Genomic DNA, 17,778 nt, shown 5'->3' on the forward strand with positions numbered 1-17,778 from the left:
ATATATGTAAGTAGAAATGTAACTACTGTGTTGTTAACTAGAACTTAGTATAATGCAATGTAAGCAAATGGAGATTTTTGTCCCTGGGCCTCCTCTGAAAATGGATATTACTCAGTCCGACTTTCACAGTAAACAAAAACAGAAAAATAAATAAATACATTTCTTCCCTAATAAGTTTCTACAGACTCCATCTATGCCCTCCAGAAGTAACCAACCTTGGTTCCCTCTTCTCATCCATAGCGGACATGGCTCAGCCTCACAGGACACATGAAGAGAGGGTGTATAGGAATATGTATATATGCATCTTTCGGGTTCAGTCCTCTGTTGGCCTTTAACAGGAATGCAACAGAGGGAGCAGGCATCAGAACTGGACAATTCTCAGGCTCTAAATCTGACCCTACAGATATGTCTGGCATAGGCTGGACAGCAGAAGTCTCCTTTTGTAACCTTTTGACTTCTTTTTCAAAGGTGTCTGGATGTTCGAGCATGTGGATTCAGCAAATGGTTCTTTAAGCAACTGATTCTGTAAATATACAGGCAGGGTCTTAGGAGCAAATGTCTAGAAAATATCACACTGTTTGTGGTTGTCTGCATCCAAACAAAAACAGCACTTCTTCTGTCTATCCTTATGAGGAATCTGCCTCCAACACTCACATTTCCCCTTTCTGGGTGATATATTCCTTCAATAAAACCAACAATGAGAAAAAGAAGAGTCCCCAACAGGATACTTTTCTGCTCTAGGCTCAAAGCTGGTACAAGAAGAGTGACTTTCAGACTGAATTCAAAACGTAGCATTCAAATTGGCAGCAAAAAAGTCCTGGGGATGTGGCACTTGTACATCACTTATGTACCCTACCGCTTGGATGTAGGACATAAATCTGACTTTTGGCATCTGAAAGGGCCCAAGGCATACGTATGCTGTCCTGACATATGGCTATTCTTGGCAGGATATCCTTGCTATAAGAAATACTGCAACAGTGATTAAGGAGGTACATTCATCCGAGTAAAAGGAGGCAACATGATTTCCTTCAGGAATCTTTGACAGAGGACTTGGGATGAGGGAGAAGATTACACTAAATCCCCCAGTGATGACATCTCTTTGGTGATCTTCTTGAATTAATGATGTATAATGAGAACTGGCCCACTACTGTCCCTTCCCCAGGACTTTAGTGAGGGCCCATCCCTGACTTGGGTGGAATCCTTCCTGATGAGCTTATCAATGTAGTGTCTGGAAGGGTGTGAAGAAAATTCAACAGGGTGGTGCCTATCCCTAGGAAGCCAAATAAAATCATAGCTCCACTGTAGGGTAGGTCACATTTGAGCAAAGGGCCTGCTGTTAGTGCTATTGCTGTGGCCACAGCCACAAGAAAGAGCTCTCAGAGTAGAGTGCATTGGTCCATTTTTCAAACAGGGAGTCAAGAGCATGGATAGATTTGGGAAGTGCACTTACGCTTCAGCCACTTTTACCATCTGTGCACTGAATTATAAAGCACGCTTGACCACACTTCAGAGAGAGAGAAAGAGAGAGACTTGATTAATGAAGTTTCCAAGTCAGTAGCATCCCAACCAGCAGTTGAGACTCGTAAATCCATGGAGTGTCAGTTGATCACCATGATGTCCATTTCAAATGTATCTATGCATGTCTTCTCCACTGCAGAGAATGGCACTGCTGGGATGACAGGCACCAGCATTGCAGTTTGCACTGTGCCTGGATGTGCCTCTGTAACTTTGTGGATTGTTTTAACGCACCCTCCCTTAATGCCCCCTTTAATGTGACCACCTTGTTTTGCCCTAAAGTTAAAGGAACCCTGACCAGTAGCAAGTAGGATGGCGAGACACCAGCTGGTATGGGAGTTAATTTTCCAGTCTTTAGAGGACATTTTCATGCAAGTAAATGGGCAAAAAATATTATTCTTGCAAAAGTCACAACAACAGATTCAGTAAGGTCCAGGAGACAGTACCCCAGGGAGGCACTTCAATAGACCACCCTAGGGGCAGGAGTGGCCTGCAGAATCAGGACTTCAGGAGGCCTTTTTCTGGTAAGCCCTTTTAGTGCTACTGAAGGTTTACCTGGCTACCATATTCTGGAGGCAATCGTGGGAATTTGGCTGTCTGTCCTTAAGCTTTGGAGACTATTACATTGATTTCCTGGGACTTGTGAGTTGTTACTAGAGGCTACACTATCCCATTTCAGTTTTCTCCAACATTTCATCAAATATCCCATCTGGGCATTCCACCAAATCAATAAAGGAGGTAGCAATGAACATTCAAAAGCTGCTCATAAAATGAATTATCCCAGAGGTCCCAGCAGACCAGAGGGGGTCCAGACTCTATTCAAGATTATTTTTGGTGCCCAAGAAGACCATGGACCTCAAGCCCATTTTGGACCTAAGCAGACTAAATTTATTATACAGACAAAATTCCAGATGGTAATGATGCAGTCCATTCTGCCTCTGCTGAGGAAGGATGACTGGAAGTGCTAGGTGGACCTCAAGGATACTTATTATTATTATATAAAGATAGTAAAGCATTTCAGGAGGTTCCTGAGCTTATGGGTAGGAACCAGTCACTATCAGTTTCATGCACTACCCTTTGGCCTCACCATTGCCACCCCCAGGGTGTTCACCAAATGCATAGCAGTGGTAGCAACTCAGGTCAGGCTGCAGGGATTCTGCTTATTTCCATACCTGGACTACTGTCTTCTTACAGCAAGTTCAAATGTATCACTGATCTAAGCAAGAGAATCCTCATTCTATCTCTGCTTGCCTTTCCTTGGGAATTATAGTAAACTTTGGGACATCCAATCTACATCTGGTTAGAGCCTGGAGTTTATATGTTGCCATCTGGACATGACCTTTCAGACTGCCAAGCTGCCTCTCTCAAGGTTGTTAAATCAATTTCTGCAAGCCTGCCAGGTTCTTCTGTTTCAGAGGCCACCAGCTTATCCAGTTCTCTGTCTTCTTGGTTTGATGGTCGCTGCCATATCACTAGTTTCCTTAGTCAGGTTCTACATGAAGGTTCTTCAGTGGACTATTTCAGTCCAGTTGTTTATGACAACATGCCCTATGCCGTTCTCTATGTAACTTAGAGTCTAGGGTGAAAGACAGGATGGGAAGGTGTAACTATGCCTCTGGCAAATTTGGTCTGAGAGCATTAAACTACTTCACTCACATGAACAGATTCCAAAGGGACCTAGCCAGACACGCTATGATTACTTTGGGGCAGGACATGGCTCAGAAGACTAGAAAATAACTGCAGACCACCCTTTATATTATGTTCAATATCACCAATCTCTCTATGAGTCAGTATCATAATGCAGCTGATGAAGTATTTAGGGTGGCAGATACTGCCTATAGGATTTTGTAGACTACTTCAAACCATCTTTTACCAATGCCCCTTTGATGGGTCCTCCCTCTTTGGGCCAACAGTAAAAGAGAAGTTCATGAGGTATGCTCGGCAAGGGGAAAATGCTGTCTGCTGTTGGAGTCAGGTTTGAGAACCCTGAAAGACCCTTCAATAGGAATCAGAAGGGCTCAAAATGCCTACAGTTAAAAAAAGCCCAGTATCAACCCTTTGACTACTCCTCTGACATAGGCTGTCATGGCAGATGGTTTCCAATGGATACTGACCACAAGGTCAAAAAGATCTGCAGAATCAAGGGTAAAGAGAACCCTTTCAAGAAAGGACTAGCCATCACCCCTGAGGACTTCCCTAATTGTTCATCTCTAAAGGCAGATGGGTGGTGTAAGCAATTATTTCACTACCTTTCAGTGTGGATGGCCATCACATGGACAAATGGGTTTACAATATCATATCCAGTGGCTATTCCTTAACCTTTTTCCAGAAACTGTTTCCAAAGATGCCACAATTACCTGATGTCATACCTCTCCAAAGGTTAGCAGCTGAACTGGACATTTCCTTCCTCCTTCAAAAAAGACCCATGCAGCAGATCCCACCAGACCTGAGAGGCTGAGGAATTTTCTCAAGATTCTTTTTCTTTCTGAAGAAGAATAAGGACCAATTATGCATCACAGTAGTCTAAACTGTTTTGTAAAGAAGATCTTGTTCAAAAGAGTCATGGTGTCAGCAATTTTGTCTCTTTGCAAATGGCTGGATGGACTCCACAGACTTCCAGGATGTCTTCTTCCACATAAAAATGGCAAAGGAGTCCAGGAGGTTCCTACACTTTCACATAGTGGCTAATTATTCAGAACTTTGTCCTTCTGTCTCACCACAGCCCTCCATTTATTTACTGCATGCATGGTAGTCGTTGCAGCTCATCTGTGCCTTAAAGTCATGTTTGTTTTCCCATACCTGGATGATTGGTTTCTTGCTGCAGCAACCAGAAGAGCCTTACTGGAAATGAGATATTGTTCTTTTTACAGATCTGACTGTTTTCTGGTATATCCATTAAGTATCAGAAGTCAAAACTTTAACCTTTTCAACAAATTTCCATTAGCAGGTTCCACCTTGACACAACTTTGTGCTGAGTACCTTTCACCAGGGTTGGATGCTTTCTCCTCAGCATACAATATGGGTCCTGTATCACCAACAAAATCCCTCTATCCTACTGATATTGAGTGGCCTAGGTCTTATGGAAGTGGCAATTGCACAGGTCTACTGTGCCAAATATCACATGGAGATCCCCAAGTGGATGCTTTCCATGCATGATCTGAAGTCAGTCATGCAGAACCCACTTGATTTGTAGACTAGTTTTACATTTCTTACATTTGAGAAAACTGTTTTCCCCTCCTCAGCAGTAATTATAGCCATGGATGGTGGGTCACTTTGAAGGGGAGATGGTTGAAGGTCTGTGAAATCAGTCAGAGACCAGTCTTCACATCAACATCCTGGAGATGAAAGCACTCCTTTTAGCACTGCAGGATCTCCAAGACCTCTTACCTTCAGGAGTTATGGCTATCCAGATGGACAATATATTGGTGGTATTGTAGTTCAACAAATAGGGGAACCAAATCTTATCCACTTTGCAGAGAAGCCATGTGAATGTTGTAATGGTCTCAAGAGTCAGATTGCCTTCTAGTAACAATGCACATTCTGGGGAACTCTATCTGGCAAGCAGATAGACTCAGCAGGTCCATCTGTTGCCTCACGAGTGGTCCTATAACCAGGCAGTGGCTCAAGAAATCTTCAGTCAGTGGGGTTTACCTTGCAGCGACTTGTTTGCCTCTCCATCCGACACCACGTGTAGTAGCTACTTTGTCTTAGTTCTTCATCCAGGACAGTCACCCAGAGATGCTCTAGAATGCCAGTGGTACCCCTGGTCTTCTACATGCTTTTCCCCCTTTGTCTCTCATAATCAAGTTCCTTCAGAAGGTATCTTTTACACTAATCACAGGTGACCCTCATTGCTCCATTTTGGCTGAGAAATATCTGGTTTACCTGAAGAAACCCTCTTGGCTTTTAGGTCTGCTCCCATATCTGCTTTCACATCCCTCTGGTCAGCTGCACCTAGACTTTCACAACCTCAGGTTAACTGCATGGTTTCTCTAATTCCCTTTCTGTGAACAAAGTCAGCATTCTTTCAGCTTATCAAAAGAAGGTCATTCAAAATATTTACATGAAAGAATGGAAATTCTCTATCTGGACCTCTAACCAAGTATTTGACCCCTACTATTTTCTCCCTAGCAAATTTCCTGCTTTCTCCTTTGAGCCAGGCTCTAGCTAATCCACCATTAAATTGTAGTTGGCTGCTACCTCCAGCTACCATTCAGGTTTTCACAGTAGCATGTTAGCTTCTTATAAGTCTTTCTTAGAGGAGTGTTCCTTCTTTGTCCTACCATTAAAGACCTCACTCCACCCTGGGATTTCAGTTTGGTTCTAGAAGCTCTAGTAAAGTCTCCATTTGACCCAGCCTTCTCTGTAACAAAGCTCTTACTTCAAGACCTAAGGCCCTTTCCACAAGGTCCATGACCACTTCAGTGCCTTTTTCAGAAATTTCTCCATTAATGATGTTTGTGTGGCAGCCCCTTGGTCCAGAGTTCACATATTTTTTGGCTTTACAAACTGGACATCATTTCTAGGACCACAACAGCCTCTGGCACTTCTGTAGTTAGAAATATCCTGTCATAACTCTGCCATGATCAAAGGCAGCTTAGGATTCTGTCCCAAGTGTCCGATCTGGTGGACTGATAAAACAGGATACGGAAGTTTTGTATTTACCATAATGCTGGATCCTTTTCATCCAAGTCTGTCTAACACAGCATCCCTTCCTCCATCCCCCTGCCAAAGTGGCACATCTGTGTTATTTTCAGTATGTTATTGCTGTTCTCCTAGCATATGCGGTTACTAGACAGAAAACTTGATCTGAAGAGGAGGTTCACAGGGCATTATGGGAAAGCTTGCAAGAACCTGAGGCACCAGAGCACTAGCAAATGGCTGGATCTGATTTGAGGAGTGGCTCTATACCCGAATGGCATATCGGGCAGACTTGGATGAAAAGGATCCTATGTCATGGTTGGTAAATAACTGTCATTTTTGTTCAGTGGTCTTTACATACTGATTAGACTCAGGTCTTAAATAGTAAGGATTATAACATATTCCAGTCTCTTCCATATGCAACATTCACAACTAAAACTAATATTTGTAGGTCAGATAAATAAAGGTTGACTACCTCTCTCTCCCTCTCCCCCATCCCTCAAAAAAACAAAAAAAAAGGAATGGTACTATTATATTGTATCTGCAAGACCACTTCACATATTGTAGTGATAGATAACGTTATGGCTGCTATGAAATATGAAATATCACCTCCAGTTTCATTTTTCAAGACAAGAAAGAAGCATTCATGTAGTGCTTTCATTTTGTAAATGAAATTTAAAGTTGTAAAACTTATACTGAGTGACATTCTTGTATGATTACATAGTGCTTTTCTTACACTGTTTTTTTCTTTGTGTTTGTGATATGCATATCAACTTTCAGTAGTTTTATACTTCAACAACCTAATACAAAATACTTAAACAATAAGACAGATACAATCAGAAGCATTAAAACAGATACAAACAGTATGCAAACTGGGCGCCATAGTAGAAAACACATCTGACACAGATATCCTTCAGAAGGGTCTCACAGAAACGGATAACTGGTGCCAGAGCCACGGCCTAAAGTTAAATGCCAAAAAATGCATAGTCATACCCTTCGGGAAAAACAAGGTTACCCCTAGCTACCAAATAGGTGGCAATCCACTGAGCACAGAAGAAGTTATCAGGGACCTGGGGACCCAGGTTGATAGTAGTCTGTCATTTGACACCCATGTAGCTAAAGTAGTTAGGAAGACCTTCTACATTGCCCACCTTATCATGAAGGGATTCTCATCTAGATCAAGGGAGGTCATAGTCTCCCTTTACTCATCACTCATCAGACCAATGATTGAGTACAATGCCCCATTCGGAATGTATCTGACCCGACACTTGCAGCAGCTGGAGAGGCCACAAAAGTTCCTCACCAAAAGGATAAAGGGTCTCAAAACCTGTCCTATGCTGCCCGACTGAAAGAACTCCAGCTCTATTCAGTCGCACGCTTGCTCAGAGGTGACCTTTGCCTAACATACAAGGCCATGTCAAACCCAGATTTGATGAATATGCTTCACCTCAAAAATCTAGATCCATCAGAGCCACAAGGGCGGGAGACTTAAACCTTGACACGGCTATTAATAGGACGTGCTGGAGGGATAGATTCATCACCCAAAGACTCCCTATGCTGTGGAACAAAATCCCGGTACATGTGAGGCAGAGCACCTCGCTGGCCTTGTTCAAGAGAAATCTTGACCAATGGATGGGAGATCGCAGATATACCCCAGGGATTACCTCAGTGTCACTGCTCGACAGAGGCACAGCAAAATAATGGGTATAGTTCCCCATACTAAAGGGGTGGCATAAGCCACAAAACGATGGGCTAGGCTTGTAAATGCCCTCGGGCAGATAGCCTAGTATGAACCTATGAACCTATGAACCTATGAACAATCAGAGAGGTCTTTGTAAATCTGTAGTATTTAAATGTGTTTATGTAAATATTGGTTAGATGCTTAACATTGGGGCTGGAGCTCTATGGTGTCTGGGGTCTCCCTTGTAAAAATACATAAGCCTATTAGGGTCAAACTGGTCAAGTCAAGATATGAAGTTAAATAAATATAAGATATAATATAATGTGTAGCAGAGGCCAGCACTTGGCTGGATTCAGAAGGATTACCATGGTGCAGAACTATTAACTTGAAAGGTTTACAAATTGAGGTAAGTCTTTCTGATTCAGAGACTGGGCTCCCACTATGTTTTTCCCTGGTGGTGGCCCTAGTGAGAAGAGTGGTATCATCATGGAAGTTGCATGTTTATGTGGTAGTTCAGGGAAGTGGCTGATCCTAATTAACCATGTGCTCTTACCTATAAAATCGAGGTAACTCCCAATTAACTTGACACAGCAGTTCTGAGAATTGTTCTGTGAAGTTAATTTTTTTCTCTGAGAAAAAAGTGAATGTCATCTTTTGGTGTCATTCACCCATCCAGTCCTATGGGAGTAGTCATGGTACTGGTAAGGGTAGTGCTGCCATGGCTGTGTGTGTGTGTGTGTGTGTGTGTGTGTGTGTGTGTGTGTGTGTGTGTGTGTGTGTGTGTGTGTGTGAGGGTGTGTGTGTGTGTGTGTGTGTGTGTGTGTGTGTGTGTGTGTGTGTGTGTGTGTGTGTGTGTGTGTGTGTGTGTGTGCGTGTGTACGTGTGCATGTGTGCATGTGTGTGTGTGTGTGTGTGAACATATTTTTGAGTGTATTCAGGTACCTATGCTACCACAATGTATGGGCAGAGTAATGAGAACGCCAGCATGGTCAGGTCTAAGACAGCTCAATGCTCAATGCTCAATTCAAAGACATGAAAATCAGTCACTAATACAGTTTTTCCCTGTACAGCTTTACTATGTTGACAAACCTGCATAGGCAAATTAGCATGGGCAGAGATAATCTTTGTGAATTCCAGGGTTTGTTAATTGTTAAGGGAGGTACATTATAAAAAAATTAAAACTCCCTAGGCAAACATGTAGAAATATGTTTCTATGCACTGTGAAGAGAAGTGCTACAACTACTAGAAAATAAATTTGTAATTGCAAAATAAAATGTCTCTTTTTAATGTTTAAGTCTTCATTTTGATTCATTGCAGTAATGGTAAGTTGATCAAGATACTTCTCTGTTAGCTGGTGTCAATAGTACTACTGACATTACTGTAGGACAACATTAGAACAAACTTTAACAGATTATTCTGGTTATGTTAATGCTAGATTTATCATTTGTATTGATCTAAGTATGATAATGTTTTTGTTTAAGAATAGGTTCTTTTCTGTTACCAATTATTGTTTTCACATTTTTGCAGATATGAGCAGGCTTATTTGACAAGTCTAATTGGCCTGAGACCAGAGAAATATTTTTGGCTTGGTATGTCTGACATACAGAAGAGAGGAACATTTACATGGACTGATTTAGAGACAGTAACATTTACCAACTGGAATGTACGGATGCCAGGTAAATTTTAAGACTTTGCAATGAAAATAAGTAAAGAATTACAAGTCGATTTTTTAATATTTTCTGATTTATTATATACTTTGTCGCACAGTGACATTTTAACCATGGCTTATGTACTACATACTCTTTATGAGCCATAAATACCATCTTTGTACACTATCATAACAGGGGCCCTTTTCAGAATTGCTAACATTGCATGTTATGTTGCTGTTGCATGACAAAAACGCTAGTAGTTGTTTTCTGACAAATAGCTGTTATAAGCACTTATGAACTTCATTACCCATTATGTAACAAGAATTTAATAAATAAATAAATACATGCCTATGTATGAACATACAGAATGCAGCTGTTAGTTCAGGAGAAACAGGTGTCACTTTATAATGCATTTGGTTGGTCCATTTCTGCTGCCCACCTGGGTACAACCCACACTTTTCAACTATGTACTTGCCATAACATTTCAAATTTGACATCAAATTAATACAGTGCTACACAATTCTAAGTGGCATTTTTAAATTATTTCACAGTTATTTCCCCTTACTAGCCTTATGACATCAGCCTACACCTGTGGTCCTGTGGAATCAGTGACATCAGATGTGCTGATGTTACTATAGCTGAGACCACAACTGATTGTGAGGTGAGCTATTTTGGGATCCCTGTAGTGGACCACATTAAAGAAATTAGAAGAACATAACTGCAAGCAAAAACTAACAACAGTAAAAGTATTCATAGATAACCAAATCATTTACTGAAACTAGCAAGGAAATCTAAGTTCAACTGTGTTTTCCAAGATTAAAGCTAAGTCCTCTCAAAGATGACTGTGAACTACAGAAGCCTGTGTTCCCTTTTATATGGAAAGGATAGTGCTAACCTTACCTTTGTTAGGAATTCTGTCATCTAGCTAATGTTTGGTCAAGTCTGTGGTAATAAACTAATCATTCATCAGTTCCATTTGGTAATGCCTGTCTGGGAAACCACAAGAGGATGTGGGGATGCTGTGTATCTGTGGAATTTGTTCTCTGTGTTGGTGCTGATGGAACGAAGATTGCAAATTCTGTGCAAGGTAGGTAGGTCCAGCTTGATTCCAACAAGCTGTAATTACATGGAGAGTTAAGGTGTATACCTAGAGATAGATAAGCCATTTATCTATTTCTAATGGATTGCTGAGGGTATTCGGTTGGAGAGGTGTATTGGTAAAATATTTACCAATATTTTTGAGCTTAGATATTTTTTTTTGTCAGTGTTCTTTATTTAGATATTTGTGAGTTTGGATAATTTTAAGAAAACCCATACACACTGAAAATGTGTGTGTGTGTGTGTGTGTGTGTGTGTGTGTGTGTGTGTGTGTGTGTGTGTGTATGTGTGCACCCTTGCGTGTAGTGTATGCGTTTCTATATAAAGATATATATATATATATATATATATATATATATATATATGTGTGTGTGTGTGTGTGTGTGTGTGTGTGTGTATGCTTATAAAATGTGTGTGTATATGTATATACCAACTACCTTTTCACTGTTTTGTGTACGTAGAGCCTGTCTGTTGCCTTCTTTCTCCTCCAAGATGAGCAAATCTAGGTCCAGAAATTGTTCTTTATACTCCTTCTCTTCCAGTCTCATTATCTTTGTTGTCAACATAACTTCTTAGTAGCTTTTTGTCTTAAGGCAGCATGCTAATTTGTCTAGTGTCTTTATGTATGTATATGTGAGTGTGTGTCCCACTTCATAAAGTATGCGCACTATGAATAACACTTGATTATCCTGGTTGCATTTTGTATCATTTTATCATTTCTGCTTTCTAAATTTGTAAACTTGTGTTTCTGTGTGACGGTATTCCACAGTTCTACTGGGACTGGGAAAAATTTATGTTTTTAGGTATTTAGAGTTGATGCTAATTAGCTGTCCCATTTTTTTTTTTGCCAAATGTTCCAACTTCTTGAGAGGCTTTATCTAGATTCTCAATGTCTACAGGCTGAGATATGAAAGATGTGCCCCAACAACACAAGATACATATTTGACTCATCACAGAATCAGATTTTGTGTTTTTTGCAAACACATTGTTATAACAGCTTCCTTTTTTATTCATGATAATGCAGTTTATTTTGATTTAAAGTATATGTTGGTCCTCTTGGTCCTTCAACATATAGATCTAGTAAGCCTAGGACAAATTACAGGTTATTACAATATTTTAGAAACAAAATTATTTTCTTTACAAACTCACTGTAAGGAAAACAGTTAAATCCTGTTGCACAACAGAAATTTAACATGAGTACTTTTTCAATTGTAGCTGTAGGTCCTGCTTCTCCCTCTTAATCAGGCAGCTAAGTTGACAGGACCGGATATGACATATGTACATGACCTGACTGACCATTTAAAGTGACTCTACCCCCCTCCATCGCTGACATCAGTTTTGATGTACGACCATGGCCATTGCAGTTCAAATAACCCAGTTCAAATGGCTAATCTTCACATTTTAAGACCTAGTCTATACAAAACCTTGGCTGGCTTTTTTGCCCTTTTGTTTGCAGGGATAGTGCTGTGTATTGGCTGCAGATATTGTAAGTTCAAATTTGCTTCCATAGTTTAATTCAGATCTCAAAACCACTTAAGAAAAAAGGCCACAAATGGCAGATGGACTGACTTCACATGCTTCAGTATCCACCCAGATCAGTCATTATCTGCTATATCCATTATAAAGTTTAGCTGATATGGCAATTGATGTGGGCCTTATAAAAATCTGTCTGTATAAGCGCACATGTTCCTGCTGCCTAATTGTGCACTATTTGTCATGGTACCTATGTGTCAGCTGCTTTAAGAGGAGAGGTGCAAAACGAAACAGTTGTTTTCTGTCACAAGGCCATCTGCATAAGGTGACCACAGTGCACAACAAGCAGGTACAAAATGAAATTGGGTAATCTCTATCATTGATAGCTGTCACAGGACCATCTGCATAAGATGACCATAATGCACTGCAGGCAGGTACAAAATGAAATGGGTTGGTGTCTATCAGATGTGACATTAAAGGGGCATCTGCAGGGTGTGCATCTTGTTAAACATGGTACTGAGTCAGAAGTGACAGAAAGGAGCATGCACAATGGGCTTCATGGACCATAAATAGGTACATTGGAAAATGGGAATTGCAGGTAGTTGAAGCCTGCATGCAGCTACAAATGAACATGCAGGCTATAATGCATCATATGAGGAATGAGTGAGTGAACACTGTACATAACTATAAAGAGAAACAGACTAATACCATATTGGAGATGTCTTTGATGGTTATAGCAGTGAACCTGATAAACTGCATGCAGAGCTCATAGGACATTGCATTGAGGTACTTTTTTTCTGGATATGAATGTGTTGTTCTTCTTGCGCGATAGAACATTTTGAATACAGGACAGCTGGCATTATGTGTGTCATGCGGTGAACAACATGCTATTGATGTGTTCAGAATGACATATGCATGAGTGTGCTGTCAGTCATAGTCATCGTCATCATCATAGTCATAGTCAGTTCATGTAGGGACTCAGGAGCAATGTGAACTCCTTGTTTAACTACTGCTTAGAAATTTATATTTGAAATGTGCATGCACTTCAATGTGTGCTGTTGTTGTCAAGTGTGCATACATGGATGCTCTCTGTTTATCCAATGCCACCATTTTCCATGTTTTTGTAGAGTCCTGTTGCTGAGCTGTGTACATAGGTCACGTGACAACATAAATGTATATATTGAGAAAGTCAAAAAATAACAATCTATGTAGCTCTGGGGGCACAACAGTTATCCATAAAACTGAAGAAAATCAAAAGCGCCCAACAAAATATAACCTACTAAATATGCTATTATCTTACAAACCGATTATATTTACTTTTGGTATATAGGGCCTGCAGTGTCAATGTGGTCAGGGATTCCCTCCACTTAAGACAGTGGGTAAAAACCTTGGTGAATAACATTCAGTAACTCTTTATCACCATAATTTTGGCCGACATTCCTACCTCTGTATGTAGTTTTGGCTTCATTGCTCCTCCTGACTTATATCTGTGTTTGTGTATTTACTGTACTGCACATAGTGAGACATATAATTACATGTTACAGACATTACACTCCATCATGAAGTATATACCTGCCACTCAAGTACAAACAGTGTTTGGTCTCACAGAGGGGGGTTCTCAGTAGAAGTGGATGTGCATTAAGGTTCATCTCTGAGCAAACTGCTGTTCATACTGGTGATGGACTACATTAGCAAATGGGTTAGAGGAGACAGATCAACAAAACTGATGTAGACAGATGATGTAGCATTACAGACGGACTCTGAGCAAGAACTTCAGCAAAGGACAGGGCAATGGAATGCAGAACTGAAGGCACATGGGATGAAACTGAGTAGAAATAAGACAGTTGTAATGGCAGCAAAAGGGGGAAATCAGAAGAAACTGCAAATTGAGATAGAAGGGAAAATAGGTTAGCAGCTTCAAGTATCTGAGAGTGGTGGTTGAGGCGAAAGAAGTCTGAATGAGGAGGTCAAAGCTAGAATTAGTAGGAGTACAGCCAACTGGCACAGACTATTAAGGGTAGTGTCTGACAGAATGTCAAAGAAACTGAAAAAGAAGGTGCACAAAACAGTGGTATGATCAGTACTACTGTATGGTATGGAAGCCTGGGCAGTAGAGGCAGAGCAGTTGAGGAAGCTAGAGGTGATGGAGATGAAGTACCTGAGACAGGTGGTAGGTTGCACACTGTGGGACAGATATAGAAATGAAGACATAACAGCAAAACCCAAAGTAGTTTCAATTGTAGAAAAGGTCAAAAAGAGAGCAGAGTATGGTGGTTTGGGCACATATGCAGAAAAGCAGAAGACAATCTGGTGAAAAAGATTTGGGACAGACATGAAGAAGGCAAGCGGAAAACGAGGGTATCCAGCAAGAAGGTGGATGGATTGTATGAGAGAAGACCTGTGACAGTCAGGGATAAGTGCTGGAGAAGGTTGAAGAATAGCAATGAATACAGAGAGATGATGACAGTTGACATGACACCCAAACCCTATGATGAAAATGGAGAAAAAATGGGGATGATGATAATGATGATGACTTGGCATGCACTACCTGCCTGGGATGTGTTTTCATTGTGACACAATTGATGCCTAATTTGGGATATGAAGCTGCACAATATGCGCTCCGTTATATATGGGGTCATTCTGACAGTGTTGCATGGACATGACATGGTACTGTTGTATACTGCACTGCCTCTTCATGTACAGATTGGCAGCCATTTGTGCTGCAAGCAAGCAGGTCTATCTGTGATGTGTACTGCATGTAACTATGTGGGCCTCTCCAGCCAATAAACACATATGTGTGCATGTAATTAGTTGTGGACATACATATATTTTAACACTGAATTCTGTTTGAGTTCTTGATTCCTTCGTTACAGCAACAGTAGTTGTGGCATCAGCTTCCTTTACTTAAACCTTATGGTTACAAATTTCTAGACATTCATGTGCAGGTGACCACTGTCTGCACACCCAGAAGATACAGGTGCTGATCACATTAATGACTAGTGCATGCCAACTCTTACACAGACACAAATGACATATTTTTCTGCCAAAAAGAATGAATATTGTGTATATCATAGTACCTACATGTATAACATAGCTGCTCTTATTGTTCTGCATTGTAGTTGTATCTAGGTCTTTCTTTTTTGGATGTATCTATATGGTAGTACATGTGGGGCAGAACAGCAGTGTCAGCATGGTCATGCACATAGTCTTCTATCATTTATCAATTATGGCTGTATGTGATGATCAGGCAATGAAAGCACACATACTCTTGACTAGGAGGCAGTAGAATAGAACTATGTATTTGTCATACCTCTCAACCTCTTAGAACAAAAAATCTGGACAAAAGTATAATGAATGAATGAAATGAAACAGTCTTGTTGACATTTCAATAGCAATTCCACTTTAAAAACACACAATAGGCTCTTAGTTCTGCATTCTTCTAGATTTTATCATTCTCTTCAGAACTGTTATACCTACTTTGCCAACATTGTTGCATTACCATTAGTAGGATTGTCAGAAAAATAAAATCAGTGACAAACATTAAATTGTTGTTGGAATAAAATTTCATTCATTTATATTTTAGGGTCTAGCGTGCAGCAAATTCCTGCATGTAAAACCTTTGCCAGCAAACAATTTCTTGAACTGATTGATCAGTATAAATTTGACAGGATTATGACACATATTAATAATAGTAGCACTGAGATGTCCTTCCTTATCACTGCTGCAGTATTCTTTATACTTGGGGATATCCAGCCAAGTATAGCCTAATGCCTGGCCAGCATACCAAAGTCTTTATAGCTTCCAGGCATTGTACATCTGACACACATGGCATAAGGTACATATATGACATATGGATGCATAATCATCAGAACTTCTTTGCTATTGCTCTGAACACTGCTTCTGAATTTGATCTGTACACCATTCTTCATGTTGGTTCATCTACCAAGCCTTCTAAAGATAAATGCCCCACTGGGGTTTCTTCATTTATTTTTTCTCCTTGTAGCTTGTTTTCATATCATCTAGGAAAGGGGAAATGTGAGTGTAGGAGGCAGATTCCCCATAAAGACAGACTTGAGAAGTGCCTTTTTGTTTAGGTGCTATGCATGGCCATACTCAGTGTGATAGATGTCAGGTATTTGTCCCTAAGACACTCCACAGCCATTTAAAGTCAAAAGTCAAAGTCAAAGTAAACTTTATTGTCAAATTGATACACAGAGTAGTGCAGGCTGAGTAAAATTATAATTACAAATTACATTTTTCCTCTCACAGGCTATGCTCCTGTATCTCACCAAATAACCCCAGCACCTGATTTCCTTCTCACTCCCCTCTTCTCCTCTACACCTTTCTGACTCATTTCTGTCACCTCGACTGACTTTGATCTATCACCAGCTTTATACCCAGAAGTCAGCTCTGCTCACCTTAGAACTTAACTTTCACATCTATAGCTGTCTGTAAAACATTATTGTCATGTCTGCCTCTACTTTTCCTCCTATGTCACACTACTGCCCATAATGCTTGATCCTACACATTAACACAGTTTTACTCTTGCATATAGTTAAGGATTTTTGTTATGTAATTAATTGAATTACATTGTCCTATGTTTCAACTTCTTTTTTTACTTTTGTATGTATCAACATTGTTCTATTACTTATGTATGTATTACTGTGGAGCTTATGTATGTTATACTGTGGAGCTTTTCTTTCCAGGCCTCTACTGAAAATGGGCTCTTCCTAGGCCCAGTGGACTTTCCCGGTCAACAAATGCAATAAATAAATAAATAAATAAAATAAATTACATTGCTGTGGTCTCTGTAGTTGTAGTATGATATATGCTCATATTGCATATGTATGGTGTGGTGAGTCACTCCTGGCTATTGCACATTTAGGAAATAATAGCATAAGAAATCAGGTTAACTGTACCAGTTATTGAAGCAATTTGCCAGAGTGATTACTATAGCTGATACTTCATAGCTACTGGCATATTGATCTAATTATTTGATGTCATGCCTGGCATTCAAGTTCAGCAGCCTTATGGATAGAAGAAAGAAGCTCATGTTCAGTCTAGTGTAAGCTGCAATACCACCTGCCCGAAGAAAAGTGGAAATACATGTCACGGGCAGGTAAGTGGGATCATTATCTTCCTTTTCTATTTATCCGCAAAACCAGCATCTGAAGTTAGTGACCCAGGGTTCCATGGCCAAATCCACCTGCCCCAAAGTTCAGCTGCCTCTTAAGTAAAGAGCTAAGAAACTGTGCCACTATAGGAACTGGCACCAATGTCCACATCTACACCAAAGTACTATACAAACACTTATATAGATGCATGGAATCAGGAATACCTGACAGGACAAAATCATCCTCCGCAAGGAAGAGTAAACCTGTCTGGTGGACATCTGCAATAAATAAACTATATACCAAAAGGAAAAAAAATGCTGTCCAGGACCAAGACGGAGCAGGTGTCCAATTGAAAGCAATCTCTCCTTAGCCTGAACAAGCAAACAAGAGCACTAGTGAAATCCTCTAAAGCCAACATTGAGTTCAAATTAGCCACATCTGCTAGAAACAATCATAAGACCTTCTTCACATATGTCTGCAATCTCAAAGGAAGCACCCAGGTCTGTTCAGAACTGGTGGTCAAGGACACCACATACACAAATGCTGTAAATATAGCCAATCTACTGGCTGACAGATTCAGTGAAAACTTTTCCCCTTTGTCCCCCCC

The 17,778-nt window shown here is 40.4% G+C and overlaps 1 protein-coding gene across 2 annotated transcripts in view; it reads left to right on the forward strand.

Moving 5' to 3' along the window:
• Positions 1-17,778, forward strand: part of MRC1 (mannose receptor C-type 1) — a 1,874,292-nt gene that overhangs the window by 622,280 nt on the left and 1,234,234 nt on the right. For both annotated transcript variants that reach the window (XM_044064625.1, XM_044064626.1), the window contains exon 11: positions 9,365-9,513. In XM_044064625.1, coding sequence (XP_043920560.1) covers positions 9,365-9,513 — 149 coding nt within the window. The remainder of the gene's footprint in view (positions 1-9,364; positions 9,514-17,778) is intronic.

The sequence above is a fragment of the Protopterus annectens genome, chromosome 3.part0 (genome assembly GCF_019279795.1).
Source record: "Protopterus annectens isolate FY-2018-M chromosome 3.part0, PAN1.0, whole genome shotgun sequence".
Lineage (NCBI taxonomy): Eukaryota > Metazoa > Chordata > Ceratodontiformes > Protopteridae > Protopterus > Protopterus annectens.